At 43.1% G+C, this 13533-nt stretch overlaps 1 protein-coding gene across 1 annotated transcript in view; it reads left to right on the top strand.

The window, feature by feature from the left end:
- Positions 1-13533, top strand: part of LOC309383487 (unconventional myosin-X-like) — a 135608-nt gene that overhangs the window by 72498 nt on the left and 49577 nt on the right. The window contains exons 12-21 of the mRNA XM_081936100.1: positions 686-832; positions 3119-3219; positions 3570-3636; positions 6421-6513; positions 8223-8291; positions 9309-9391; positions 10091-10199; positions 10710-10790; positions 11279-11403; positions 12711-12825. Of these exons, the coding sequence (XP_081792226.1) occupies positions 686-832; positions 3119-3219; positions 3570-3636; positions 6421-6513; positions 8223-8291; positions 9309-9391; positions 10091-10199; positions 10710-10790; positions 11279-11403; positions 12711-12825 (990 nt within the window). The remainder of the gene's footprint in view (positions 1-685; positions 833-3118; positions 3220-3569; positions 3637-6420; positions 6514-8222; positions 8292-9308; positions 9392-10090; positions 10200-10709; positions 10791-11278; positions 11404-12710; positions 12826-13533) is intronic.

Raw genomic sequence — 13533 nt, 5'->3', positions numbered from 1 at the left:
GAGATGTTTGAGCTATCTAGAACTCAGTTCTCAGAAATAATTGCTTAAGAACTGCTTGTGAAATCTTATATGAACAAATAGCAATTGAGGGGGTGAGCAACAGAGTTGCATACTAGGAAAAGGTTCTGTTCATGAAAATTTTGTGTATTAGGGAGAAAACTAACCTAGTCTTCTAACTGTAGAGATTTTTCAATTAAAAATACGTACCAAAAGAATCCATTTTGTAGTACTTTAATCTAACTGGTTTTAGTTGGAATGAAAAAGGCTTGGTTGGTGAGAAGCAATTCATTTGGGCAGTGCAGGCACTAGATTTTCCCGACTTTCCTCTTAACAATTCATTTCCCAGTAAACATGTTCAGGTGCTGAAGTTTTTCTGGCTATGAGGCATCTAATAATATGCTACACTCAGTTGTCTCAAAAGCTGGAGGGGAGACCAGCAGGAATTAGTAGGGCTGTGGACAAGACTGGGGAGTTGAAATTGAAGAAATGTCTTAGAAGAAAGCCATGACAAATTGCTTCTGTATTTTGCCAAGACAATTTTATGGATATATCACCCGGAGTTCAGCTTGGTTCTTGTAAAACATTACTATTTTTTTCCTAGCTCTTTTCCAAATGATGTAATTTATTTCCCGTCATACATGACCATAATAAGTGATAAAATGTCTTCCTCCCTATTTGCTCTTAGGCTGCTGACTCCAGAGACTCTCTTGCCATGGCCCTTTATTCACGGTGCTTCTCATGGATCATTGGAAAAATTAACTCAAAGATCAAAGGGAAAGAAAATTTTAAATCTGTGGGAATCCTGGATATATTTGGTTTTGAGAATTTCCAGGTCAGAAATTAAGCTGTTGTAGATCATAGCATGGACAAAGATAGTAGTGATGCACGTAAAAAAAATGTACTATCTGAAGATGGATGGGATGGGATGGTGGTAGTGGCACAGAGAGGATGATCAGCAAGATAAGGTCCTCAAGAAAGTTCCAAAACTTGGGTAATAAGGAAGCTGTTTTGGTCTATGACTGTATAAATCGTGGGATGTATTATGGGAGTGATTCATAAGGGCATGAATATTTATTACAGCCTTTCTATAGATATCTCAGGACTACCGTGTTTGCCCGAAAATAAGACTGGGTCTTATTTTCTTTTTACATACAAAATATGGCTTGGGCCTTATTATCAGGGGAGGGCTTATTGTTTTGGGGTTGCCGGACAGCTGCTCTCTTGCGAGCGGGCTCCCAAAGAGCCGGGCACAGCCTTAGGGGAGAACAGCTGTGTTGCGCTGTCACAGCAGCGCAACACAGCAGCCATGAAGCAACCACACTCAGGAGCAGCCACCCAGTAAACCCCCTTTCCAGCTGGGCACAGCACCATTCACTGATCTAGGGGTATCACCAAGCCGTGTGAGCGCCTTTTCGCCACCACCTGGCTCTCGTGGCTTGGCGCCTTTGAAATGCCAGTGAAAGGCGCTCTGCACAGCTGGAGGGGAGGTTGTGCGAGTGGTTGTTCTGCTCCTGCTTGCGGGCCTCCCAGCCTCACAATGCCCTGGCCCAGCTCTCCCCGCAGAGCCAGAGCACCTCCGCTGCTGCCGCCGCCGCCGCCATCCCAGCATGGCTTTTTCGGCGGCTTCCAAACCGAGTCTTCTGGCAGTGGCCGCTCTGGGCATACGCTCTATGGTTGTGAGTCGGCTGCCGGCAGACCATACTCCCAGAGCATACAACCATAGAGTGTACGCCCAGAGCGGCCGCTGCGGGAAAACTCGGTTTGGAAGCTGCCGAAAAAGCCATACTGGGATGGCGGTGGTGGCTGCGGAGGTGCCCTGGCTCTTCAGGGAGAACTGGGCCAAGGCATCGTGAAGCTGGGAGGCGCACGAGCGGGAGCGGAACAGCCGCTCGCATAACCCCCCCCCCTCTCCAGCCGTGCAGAGTGCCTTTCACTGGCATTTCGAAGGCGCCAAGCTGCGAGAGCCAGGCGGCGACGAACAGGCGCTCATGTGGCTTAGCGATACCCCTAAGTCAATGAATGGCACTGTACCCGGCTGGAAAGGAGGTTTGCTGGGTGGCTGCTCATGAGCGTGGTCGCTTCATGGCTGCTGTGCTGGGCTGCTGCGACAGCGCAACACAGCCGTTTGCCCCTGAGGCCGTGCCCGGCTCTTTGGGAGCCGCTTGCAAGAGAGCAGCCGCCTGGCACCCCCCCTCTTCAGCTGGGCACAGCGCCGCTTGCCAACCTAGGGTATCCCGAAGGCAACAAGCAACGTGATCACCTTTGCCCCCCCGGTTCCTGCGGCTTGGCACCTTCGGGATACTGCTAGGTTGGTGAGTGGTGCTCTGACTGGCCGGAGGTGGGGGGTTGTCCAGAGGGCTTATTTGCGGGGGTGGGCTTATATTTTTGCCCACCAGAAAAATGTGGCAAGGCCTTAGTTTCAGGACAGGTCGTATTTTCGGGGAAACATGGTACAAATGTCAGTTGTCACTAATATAGCCATGGTTACATGATGGCTTGCACTTAATAGGTGTTGAAATCCCAATAAATCTGAAAGACAGAAGGTTATGATAGTCTGTTATAATAGAAGTCTCTGCTTGGGTTTATGAACATGTTGCCTTACACACATAGGAGTTTGGGTTTTGTTTTTGCTTTTTTGTTTTCCTCAAGACTCGATTTCATTGAGGGCCACATCAGGGTTGTGGTTGTCCTTGGGTGGGTGTGACCTGGGTGGGTGTGGCTAGCTTGACGTCAATCGTGTCAGGGGCGCCTGTGGTGGCCCGAGAGCTCTGCCAGTGAAAACAGAGCTCGGGAGGGCCACCTGCAGGCCTCCTGAGCTCCATTTTCACTGGCAGAAGCACCGTGGGACGGCTCCATGGGTCAGATCTGGCCCATGGGCCTTGAGCTTGACACCCCTGCTCAAGACTTACTACATTTTTTGTTTTCTATCTTACATTCTATGTAAGTTTTGAAGTTTTGTGCCAATCCTTGCATCAATTGATATTCTAAGGCATAGGCTGATGCACGTACGCCAGCCCATCCTTGTTTCCCCAGTTCTTCGGTGTCTTTGAGAGAAATCGGATTTTCCCCAGATGAAGATGAAAGGAATTAATTATTGGTTTTTTTTTGTCATGGACAGGTAAATCGTTTTGAACAGTTTAACATTAACTATGCAAATGAGAAGCTCCAAGAGTACTTCAACAAGCACATCTTCTCCCTGGAGCAGCTTGAGTACAACAGGTAGAAACATGAGACTATCAAACAGTGGGGATAGTTCGTATTTTCCTTTTTCGTTCTGGTAATTAGGAGAAGCTTTGCTTTTGGCTAAAAAGGATGAGAAAGCTGTTTAAAGGAGGAAGAGTGTCACATACATTCTACCATGTGAAAGACTATTAAGGAAATGGTACAGTATTACCCTTTCCTCTGCTGGCTGGAAGTTTTACGTACACCAATGCTTCTTTTTAATTTTAAGGCTGGGACATTTATGCATTTATTCATTTTTCTCTTTCTTCTGCAACTGCAATGATTTGTGTTTTTTAATTGTTCTCTGCCAATGAGTGCTTAATTGGCTTTGTATTTTTCTTTGGCAGAGAGGGAATCATCTGGGAAGCCATTGATTGGATGGATAATGCAGAATGCTTAGATCTTATTGAGAAGGTAGGTCCCTCACGCTGAAGGGAGTGGGGGAAGTAGGGATGGAAGGACCTTTACTTCTTTATGTCTAAATTAGGCTTGACTCTTGAACTGGAATAAAAGAACATGTTTCTGTTAAGGATATCCACAGGTCACAAGATTTGTTCAGATTCCAAATTCATAATTTATAAGATGGCCCATTTCAACTGAGACTAGTTGGGAGTTGACCAAATCAACTTGAAACACTTCACTATTTGTTTTTTTAAAAAAGAGGTCAACCCAATGGTAGCACAGTGGCTAGAATGTAGTATTTACAGGCTAACTCTGCTCACTGCCAGGAGTTCAATCCTGACAGACTGAAGGTTGACTCAACCTTCCATCCTTTTGAGGTCAGTAAAATGAGGACCCAGATTCTTGGCGGCAATATGCTGACTCTAAACTGCTTAGAGAGGGCTGTAAAGCACTACGGAGGGGTATATACAGTAGTCTAAGTGCTGTTGCTATTGCTATAATTATTTTAATTTCTTGGTGAAACTAAAATAGCAAGTAATACTAAGCCTTGTAAGAAGATAATGCTTCCCAAATAAAAACAAAATCTGGGAGGTTAAATGATTCATGCACTAATCACCTCCTGCTTTGCCTACTGCAACATGCTCTACATGGGGCTAATCCTGGAAGCTACAATTGTTCCAGAATGCACTTGTGTGAGCAGTTATGGGTTAGTGCTATATTCCCTATATTTTTTTAAAAAATCACATTATCTCTCCTTTTGGAAAAAAATGATTTGGTGAACATTGAAAATGTAATTTCCCTTGTCAAATATCTATAAAATTAGATGAATGTGAAATATATTTGTAATTCCAGATTGTTTTTTCGTCTTTTTCTGTGTTTTTTTTTTAGTTGTCCTGCTTTTCCCCTTTTTCCTCTTGTTCTTAAAATGGAACAAGCACCACAACGAAATATTTAAATTCAGCTGAAAGAATTAGAAATATCAATACGCAAAGCAATAAAGTTGCATTTGTATATTTATGGCAAAACAGAAGTAAACAATAAAGCTCTCACATATTCTCTCTCCCTCCCCCTTTCTCCTTCACACACACAAACACACAACACACACACACACACACCCTCATATAAGACCCAGGAGATTGGAGGCATCTTTACTAAGAGCCTAAGTGATAAGTATATTCCAAAGGCTTACTTGGCCTTTGTGTGGCATGCCATATAGGCCAAAAAAAAAAGAGAGAACAAGTTTGGTGCGGTGCTTAAGATGCTAGGCTAGAATTTCAGTTGGAGATTGTTGAGAATATTTGTAGCTCAGGTTGGAGGTTTGGCAGGGATCCAAAGACCTAGAGTTTGAGTTCTAATCCTTCCTTAACATGAAAGCTGGTTGGTTGACTTTGTGCCAGGGACTCTCTTAGCCCAACCCTCAAAGAGTTGCTGTGGAGAGTTGCTGTGGAGCTGAAAATAGGCAGTAATATTAAGCATGTTCACTGACTTGAGTTATATATATGTGGGGAAGAAGAAGAAGAGGAGGCCTAAAGTAACCAAATTAAATTTAGAAGCTGATCTTCACAATGGCATTTTTAGTAACAGGTTTCCCGAGTTACTAAGAGAGATGAGCATGCAAAAGGATTGCCTTTAGATAACAGCAGCTTGGAAATCGTTAGTAAAAAAAAAGGTTTGCAAAAACCCTTTGCTTAACCATTTTTGCTCTTCCGATTTGGAATGATCATTTGGGCAGATTTTGGATAAAGAACTTTCATTTGCAGGCAGCTTTCCTATCTCTCACCAAAGGTAGCAAAAATATTTCTCCTTTGAAAAAGACAAGTAAAAAACTAAGCAGAGGAGGTGTATAGAGCTGGTTTCAAAATGGTGCTTTGGGATATCATCTTTTTGGAATTTCCAACATTGGTGAAATGAAGTTGTGCAAATGTTCACAACTGAGTGTTTAGGAGAGGGAGTGGAACAAGAGCTAAGTCTCAAATGCTTACAGTATGTCAGCCGAGTACTCAAATCTATAAAATAGAAGTTACATTTTAGGATTTGCTATTCTGTTTTGGGTGTTTCTGCCAAAGTGAAACATCCCCATTAAGAGAAAACACAAATAAAGAGAAAATAAAGCACAAATTGATGACAGAAGGATTATGAGGTTGTCTGAATGCTGCATTAAATAACCATAATGAGCTTTGTACATTGAAGCATCAATCCAATCTTGGAAACTCTTTATAGATTTTTTGCTGAAAATGTATAAAAATGATCTGGTGATTTCAGGATTTATTGATTCAAAAGATCTTTTTATGGGAAGAAGAGAATAATGATCTCTTTACTTAGAAGGGTGAAGATGGTAATCATTCTATTTGTAACTTCCACAAAGAAATTTGGAAGTAATTTCTTTAGGTATTTTTCCTCTTTTGCTACCTTTCACTTTTTATTTTATTTTCCTACCTTTTGTTTTCTGTTTCTATAGTTATTTTTAAAAATTAAATAAATTCTTATAATGGAATTTCATTTTAAAAAAGAAAAAAAAAGTATTTGAACCAACCTGGATAAACCTTGGATTGTTATATTCTTAGGCCTACTCCTTACTCCCACTATGGTAAGAATGCTTGGTCAAGTGGAATACAACTGTGAAAATATGGTTTTTAGCCAATTCTAAACTTTTCTAGAATTAAGATTTGACTATAGTACCCAGAATAATCCATTTTAGTGTATCTACCCTGCTCTTCTAAAGCTTGAGTTCTCCTTTGGCTTAGCAACCCACTGTGTGGCAAGGAGTCTATCTTTCTCTTTGTGCTATGATTGCAGAAACTTGGCGTGTTGGCATTAGTTAACGAGGAGAGTAGATTCCCCAAAGGCACTGACAGCACCCTCTTGGAAAAACTGCACAACCAGCATGGGGTAAGTAGGCGTGCATACACACACCACTGCATTTCAGTTCCTTAATTTGGACTTGGTCATTTTAAGAATTGAGATAAATACAGCATGGATGGATGGATGGAAGGAAGGAAGGAAGGAAGGAAGGAAGGAAGGAAAGAAAGAAGGAAGGAAAGGAAGGAAGGAAGGATCAGACCAGAGTTTTTTGAAAGGTAAAGTTTAATAGAAAGGCAACCCAAATTCTCTTGGCGATCTGTCAAGCTTCCAATGAGATGAAAAAAAAAGAGAAGATAAATATTAAGGAGGAAACATTTATTTAATTGCATTGGACTCATTCAGAGCTATAAAACTTCAAACCCAGATCTGGAATTCGCCTTGGGAAAAACTTGACACTAGAATTATCTCGATGACTGGCATCAGCAAGTAGCATGTCCTCTGCATTTTGGAGCAGCTTACTCTTTATAAACAGCTACAAACTTAGAGGGCACTATAACTTTGATGTTATAATGTATATTGAACAGGAATCAGTTCTGTGTCTTCTTTCTATGTGTCTGCTGAACTAAGAAGAGATAGGAAGATCAAGGCAGGCTAGGAAAGCTATTTTGGCTCATTGGCTGGACACCTTCTGAAGGGACACTTGATCTTTTGTGGTTGGGCCCCAGTTGCTTTTCCTCCCCAAAGGCTCCCACTGATAACATGTGGATCTGCAGACTTTCACTGATCATGCTTGTTTCATTAGAAAAAATGAAAGACAGGCAAAAAGCTCCACTTCAGAGCACTTGCCAGGGAGGTGATAAGAGTATTCTGAAAGGTATAGTCTCAAAGTTCAGAAAATACCACTCATACTGTTATTCATGGAAAGAGAAACCCTCCAGGTATATAAAATACTTAATTTCAACATTTTAAACTTTCTTCCCTTTCAACTTGGCTTCTTTTGGCTTCATTCAACATCAGAACTATGTGGATTTTTTGACAGGGTGCAGGGGAAGAAATCAAGCAGAACCTGAAATTCACATTTAATCTTTTCTGTTTTCCTTGGCTGGAATTCTGCACTAGCTCTATCATATGATAAAAAGGTTGCTCAGGCGATAAAGCTCAATTAGCTCTCTTCAGAGCAAAGCAAACAGACTTCTCTCCTAAGCAAATGACCCTGAGAAACGAAAAGCAGCTAAGATGCAGTGGGTGGAAGCTAAACTGAGGTTAATAATTCAGGCAAGGATAGATTCCCTTGTTCAGTTTATTTTATTAAAAGTAAAACCTAAAAGAAATGAAGTGGACTTTATGGGGAATGTATTATGAGGAATCCAGGAGGGAATGCATATCCAGTTAGATGGAAAATGGGCGAACAGTTTATAGGGAAACAAGCATATATCTAGAACATGCTGGCTGGGGAATTCTGGGAATTGAAATCCACATATCTTAAAATTGCAAGGTTGAGGAAACACTGATCTAGAAAGATCCACCCGGGCTCCTCAGAATGTGAATTCTGCTCACAGAGACCTTTGCCATGTTCCTTCTTTCAATGATCTATTTTTGGCTAAATTGTCATGGTAACTAGAGGCAATCTCCTTAAGTTAAATGGCATCTCCTGTGCCTAGACAAGTGGCCCGGCACCATTTCTGCATATGTATGCTGCTGTTTGCAGGTTGTGGTACTGCAAAGTTTCTGGTTAGAAAATTTTACTTCAGATGCATCTGTGATAACAAATGTTACTTCCCTCACTTTTGTTTCAGAACAACCAGTATTACATGAAGCCTCGAGTGACAGATTTCCATTTCGGGATCCAGCATTATGCTGGAGAAGTAGGTACATTTTAGCTTTATAGCTGAGAGGAAGCTGGCAGGATTCAAGAGCTTTTGAGCAATAAGGCCTTAGCCTGCAATCTGCAATTCAAAGTAGGCATTTTTATGATTGCAGCGGGCAAAAGGCCAGAGTGTCTCAGATTTCTTTAATTTGAACAAATAATAGGCTTATTGAGGGCTAAAGTGCATATTAGAATTTCTGTGGCTTAGAAGCTCTTACACACTATCGTGTTCGGGGCTTATATGACTCCCCTTTATATCCTCATTAACTGTTGAAGGTGACATACAGTCCAGAAATGTGCAAGTTACGCTTCCTGCTTTGAGACTGTGTAATCTGGGCAGCCCTTCCTGATCTGGCGCCTGTGCTGAACTAGAGGATCATGGGACTTAAAGTCCAATATATCTGGATGACACCAGGTTGGGGAACATAGCCGTAATGCGTACTTCAAGCCACAGGTTCTTTGTTTCTGGGAGAAGAGCTTTTGGGGCATTGCAAAACTGGGCAGGATCTGTGATGAGGTCATTAATGCCTGAAAATGGGCCGTGGTCAATACAGGCGCAGCTTGTCAAACAATTGGTGAGCTATGGAACTGATTTATCTGCACATGTTTTGTTTTGCCTTTCCTTTGAGGAAGCATGGTGGCACACATCCTCTTCCCTACCTGCCCCCACATTTATTTCCCCCTTATAGCAACTGATTGAGGTGGGCTGGACTAAGAAGTAACAAGGGGTTCAGAGTTCCAATGGTGAACCTAATAGCTGAGCTAGGATTTGAATCTGGGTCTCCTGAGTCCCAATCCAGCACTTTCTTCACAACACTGTTGGTTTGGCTATTGCAGCTGAATGAGACTTTTAAAAAATCTCCATTTGGCTGGATAGTCTTTTGGACAGCTACACAAATTGTTTAGCAATTTTTTTCTTGCCATGTGTATCTGCTCAAAAAAAAAAAAAAAAAGGAGGGGGAGGAGTCCATGCATGGCAAACCTGGTTATTTGTGTCTAAAATTGTTGCCTATAGGTCCTCTATGACGTGAGGGGCTTTCTGGAAAAAAACAGAGATACCTTTCGAGATGACATTTTAAACATGCTGAAGGACAGCAGGTAAAGACGCTAGAGCCCTTTCCAGTGAAGCAGAATTAGGTAGCTAATGCTAAGGAGGGGGAGTAAAAAAAAAAATATTGTTATGATTATTATTTTCCATAGGGAGAGCCACTCCTTGAGGGCTCAGTAATGTAGCTCCAAAGATGGGATGTGGGCACAGGTTTCTAGCAGTCCCTTGGGCCATTTAGTAGGCTAGGTACTTTGGATCTCCAGAATCTCTTCATAGCTGCTGGAGGGCTAGCTCTCCTATGGCTGGTCAGATGTCTCTGCTTATCTTGGTGCTTATCTGCCCTTAAGTTCTAGCACCGTGATGGCAAACCTATGGCAGGCGTGCCACAGATGGCACACAGAGCCCTCTCTGTGGGCACGCCAGCTGTCGCCCCAGCCCAGCTCCACTGCGCATGTGCGCAGCGGAGTCCTGCTGACAAGCTGATCTTCGGGTCTCTGCCGCATATGTGTGGGGGCGGGGTGCATGCATGGGGGGTGCTTGCATTGCATTTTGGGGTTTACACATGCACACGTGCTTTGGGCACTCGGCACCAAAAGGGTTCACCATCACTGTTCTAGCACTTCACAAAGACATTCTTAATTCATGTATTATGACTAGGGAAGAGGGATCCATTTCCTGGTTTAAGACAGCAGAAGCAGCAGTGTTCCATGGCATCTCTTTCTTTCTCTTGTATTTCTCTTTCCACACAGGCTGGATTTCATCTATGACCTCTTTGAAAGAGTTGCTAGCTGCAACAGTGAAGACACTCTGAAGTTGGGAACTCAGAGACGCAGGCCAACTGTCAGCTCCCAGTTTAGGGTAGGAGCAGGAGGCCTATGAACGTGCATGTGAAAACGCCTGTAGAAACATCTCCGTAGATGTGTCTTTGTTTCTTTAAATCCTGTAAATGAGAGAGAAGTGCCACCAAGGTCGATGGGGATTCAGATTGTAGGCCCTGCATCTTCAATGCTTCAGGCTCCGCTCTTTCATGTTTTTTAAGATGCAAAACCTAACAAGGATTGTGAAAGGAGATGGGATAAAGCCAATGAATGCAATGCAATTCTTACTTCTGTCGATGTCATAAAAGATGTTTCAGTATCTTGCAATTGTGCTTCTATAGCAGTTTCATCACGCTTTTCATGGCTAAGCATCAGCTGTAGGAAATGTTGGATATGTGACAGCTTATGCTCAGTAGATTCTTTTTCATCCTCTCATATATTTTTTTAAACATCAGAATTATAACTGTGTCCAAGGCACTGGAGAATGATAGTAAATCTGGTCCTGAGAATGAATTTCTCCAGAGAAGTAACATCTGCTGCTCTTTTCCAGGACTCCTTACATTCCTTAATGGCTACTCTCAGCACTTGCAATCCACTCTTCATTCGCTGCATCAAACCAAACCTGGAAAAGGTGACGCTCTGGAGGTGGGGAATGCCAGATGAACAGGGAAGAAGGGAGGAGGGAGATTCACCACGATTTTCAGTGGCAGCTGAGTTGAAGCTTTGCTGACCAGAAAGGGTGTTTCTCCTTTTCTGAGGGATTCTAGATTCCTAGGAGAAAAAGTTTGTGTCCAGGGTTAGCACAACAGACACTGAAGGAAGGGCCCGTTTCTAAAAGGGCTGCTGTATGCAACATAAATGCTCTTTTAATGCCTTTCCTTTAATACATTGGGAGATAAATCTTGCATTTAAAAATTTTCCTTAAGCCTAGTGACTGTTTTGTATATCTAATTCATCTCTGTGTGCGCTTGTGTGTGCGTTGTACATGTATGTGCATGCAGAACTAATGAATTGAGATGCCAGGAATGACTTTTGCAATTCACCTGTCATACAAGTAAAATCTCTTTTAAGTTGCCCTCCCTCACATTTGGTTGGTCTCTACTTTGGGTTGTTCTTTAGGCTCCAAATCTGTTCAGTCCAGATGTTGTGTTGAAACAGCTGCAATACTCAGGGATGCTAGAGACAGTGAAGATTCGGAGAGCTGGCTTTCCCGTGCGGCGTCTTTGTCAAGATTTTCTCTGCAGGTAAACGAGAGACAGCGCATTTCCTAGGAATGGGGATTGGAGAGAAATCAAATATAATTGTTTAGAGCAGTGGTCACCAACTGTTGATCCTTGGACCACAGGTTATCCGCAAGAAAATGTTGGTGGTCCACAGAAAAATTATTTGCATTTTTTATATTGCACTAAATCAGAGGTCTGCAAGGTACGCCCCCTGGGACGGATATGTGGAATGAATATTTGCGTTGCTGCAGAGACTCTCCCCCTTCAGGATCTTTTTGCAGGGGGGCAAAAATTCTAACTTGGGGTCTGCTTCTGCCTCCTGGTGCGGGGCTTTGGCCGAAGGCTGGAGGGAAGTGCCATTGGTGGCGAAGAGCTGGAGAACCTTGTTCCAGTGGGACTACATCATAGCCTGGAACTGGCTGACCATCTCAGCCCAATGAGCCTCCAGGCACTGGCACCTGGCCTTGGACTCCTGCAGGTCTTCTCTCTGCTTGGAATGCCTATGCCCGTAGCCCTCAGTGAGGTGCTTCTGCTGGGCCTCCTTCTTGGTCAGATGCAATTTGAACTGAGCCAGTTGCTTTGCCAACTCTTTGTTGTGATGACTGCTTAGCTCCAACAACTGCTTCCTGTTGGGATCCTAAGAGCCCAGGCAGGGAAGTGAGGAGTGAATGGGAAGTGAGGGGCGAGTAGAGGCTGGCGAGGTGCCTCTCGGCATGAGTGACATTGAATTGGCCATACCCACCCAGTCTCATGACCACCTAGCCGTGCCTACCCAGACAGTCATTAGACAGATCATGTTATTGGTCCGCGGGATTTAAAATTATGAATTCAGTGATCCCTGAGGTCCGAAAGGTTGGTGACCCCTGTTTAGAGTGACTGGCTTCTATGGATGAGGAAGCTTAAGAAAACTGCTATCTCTTTTTTCTTCCCTAAAACCAGTTAATGATCACATGAACTATTATACTTTTCTTACCTGTTCAGAGGCATTTATATACAGTATTTATCTTTAATTGAATGGAAAATAATGAAACACCCTTTCCTCCCCCACCTCCCTAAAAAACATACTTGAATGTATTATTCTGCAGTCAGGTTAAATTTCATTTTACATGTGTGTTGATTTGCAGCATTAAGAATTGTTGAGGTTCCTCTTCCCAGATGCCACTTATATTGTTGGAAAAGTTAATGGAGCCAGTTAAAAAACCTTTGGCTCTACCACAGCTTAGAAGCAAAAAGAGAACTAGACTAGGAGAGCATCTAATTGCATCTAATGCTAGAATTTGTTGATTCATGCCTGTTTCTAATGAAGAGCATTTGTTTGGTTATTACAGATACAAAATGCTTTTGAAGAATTCGAGCAACCCAGACAGTGGGAGAACCACATGTACAAGCTTTTTGCAGATATATGACAACACCCAGAGAGAATGGAAGCTGGGGAAAACCAAGGTAAAACCTATTTCCCCAAAGAAGTAAATTGGGAAATGCTGTATAATAATATTGTCCACAGTTACCTACATGTATGATGATTATTAGTTTTAGAACTTTGACCTAGCTGCGCTGTGGACCTGCTGAGTCTCACCTATTTTGTGTCACAGAAATCTGAATATATCTTCATTTCTTTCTCCCAGCAAGCCTCTTGGGAAGCATAACATGCACCCTGCTGGTCTGCTCAAGAGTTCATTGCCATAGGGCAGTGATGGCAAACCATTTTTGCTCGCGTGCCACAAGTGGGGGGAGCGTAGGGGGGTCGAGTGCGGGTGTGCCGCACCCATAATGCAACGCGCGACCCCCCCAGTGCGCATGCGCGCACAATGCACGCGTGCCCTGACAAATGGCTCCGGGTGCCACTTGTGGCACGCGTGCCATAGGTTCGCCATCACGGCCATAGGGTCTCTGGATACGATTGCTTAGCTGACAAGACCTTACAGAGCATAAAATATTATATATTTAAAAAATCAGTAAAAATCATTAGTTCAGGGACAGTATGGAGGCTGCTCTGACCCATTACTCCTCTAGTCCTGCATGTTATAGCTTCTTGATTCTTATCTGTTCTTTTCCTATCTTGTTCCTACCACCCTGTCACATAGGTCAGCAAGTTTATTAAACATGCACAGAGAATGAACTCAATGGGTCCAACAGTGCATTGGAGCACCA

The sequence above is a fragment of the Natrix helvetica genome (genome assembly GCF_964273705.1).
Source record: "Natrix helvetica genome assembly, chromosome: 1".
In the NCBI taxonomy this organism is placed as follows: domain Eukaryota; kingdom Metazoa; phylum Chordata; class Lepidosauria; order Squamata; family Natricidae; genus Natrix; species Natrix helvetica.
The sequence above is the reverse complement of the archived record's forward strand: the minus strand, read 5'-3'. Positions and strand labels throughout refer to the sequence as shown.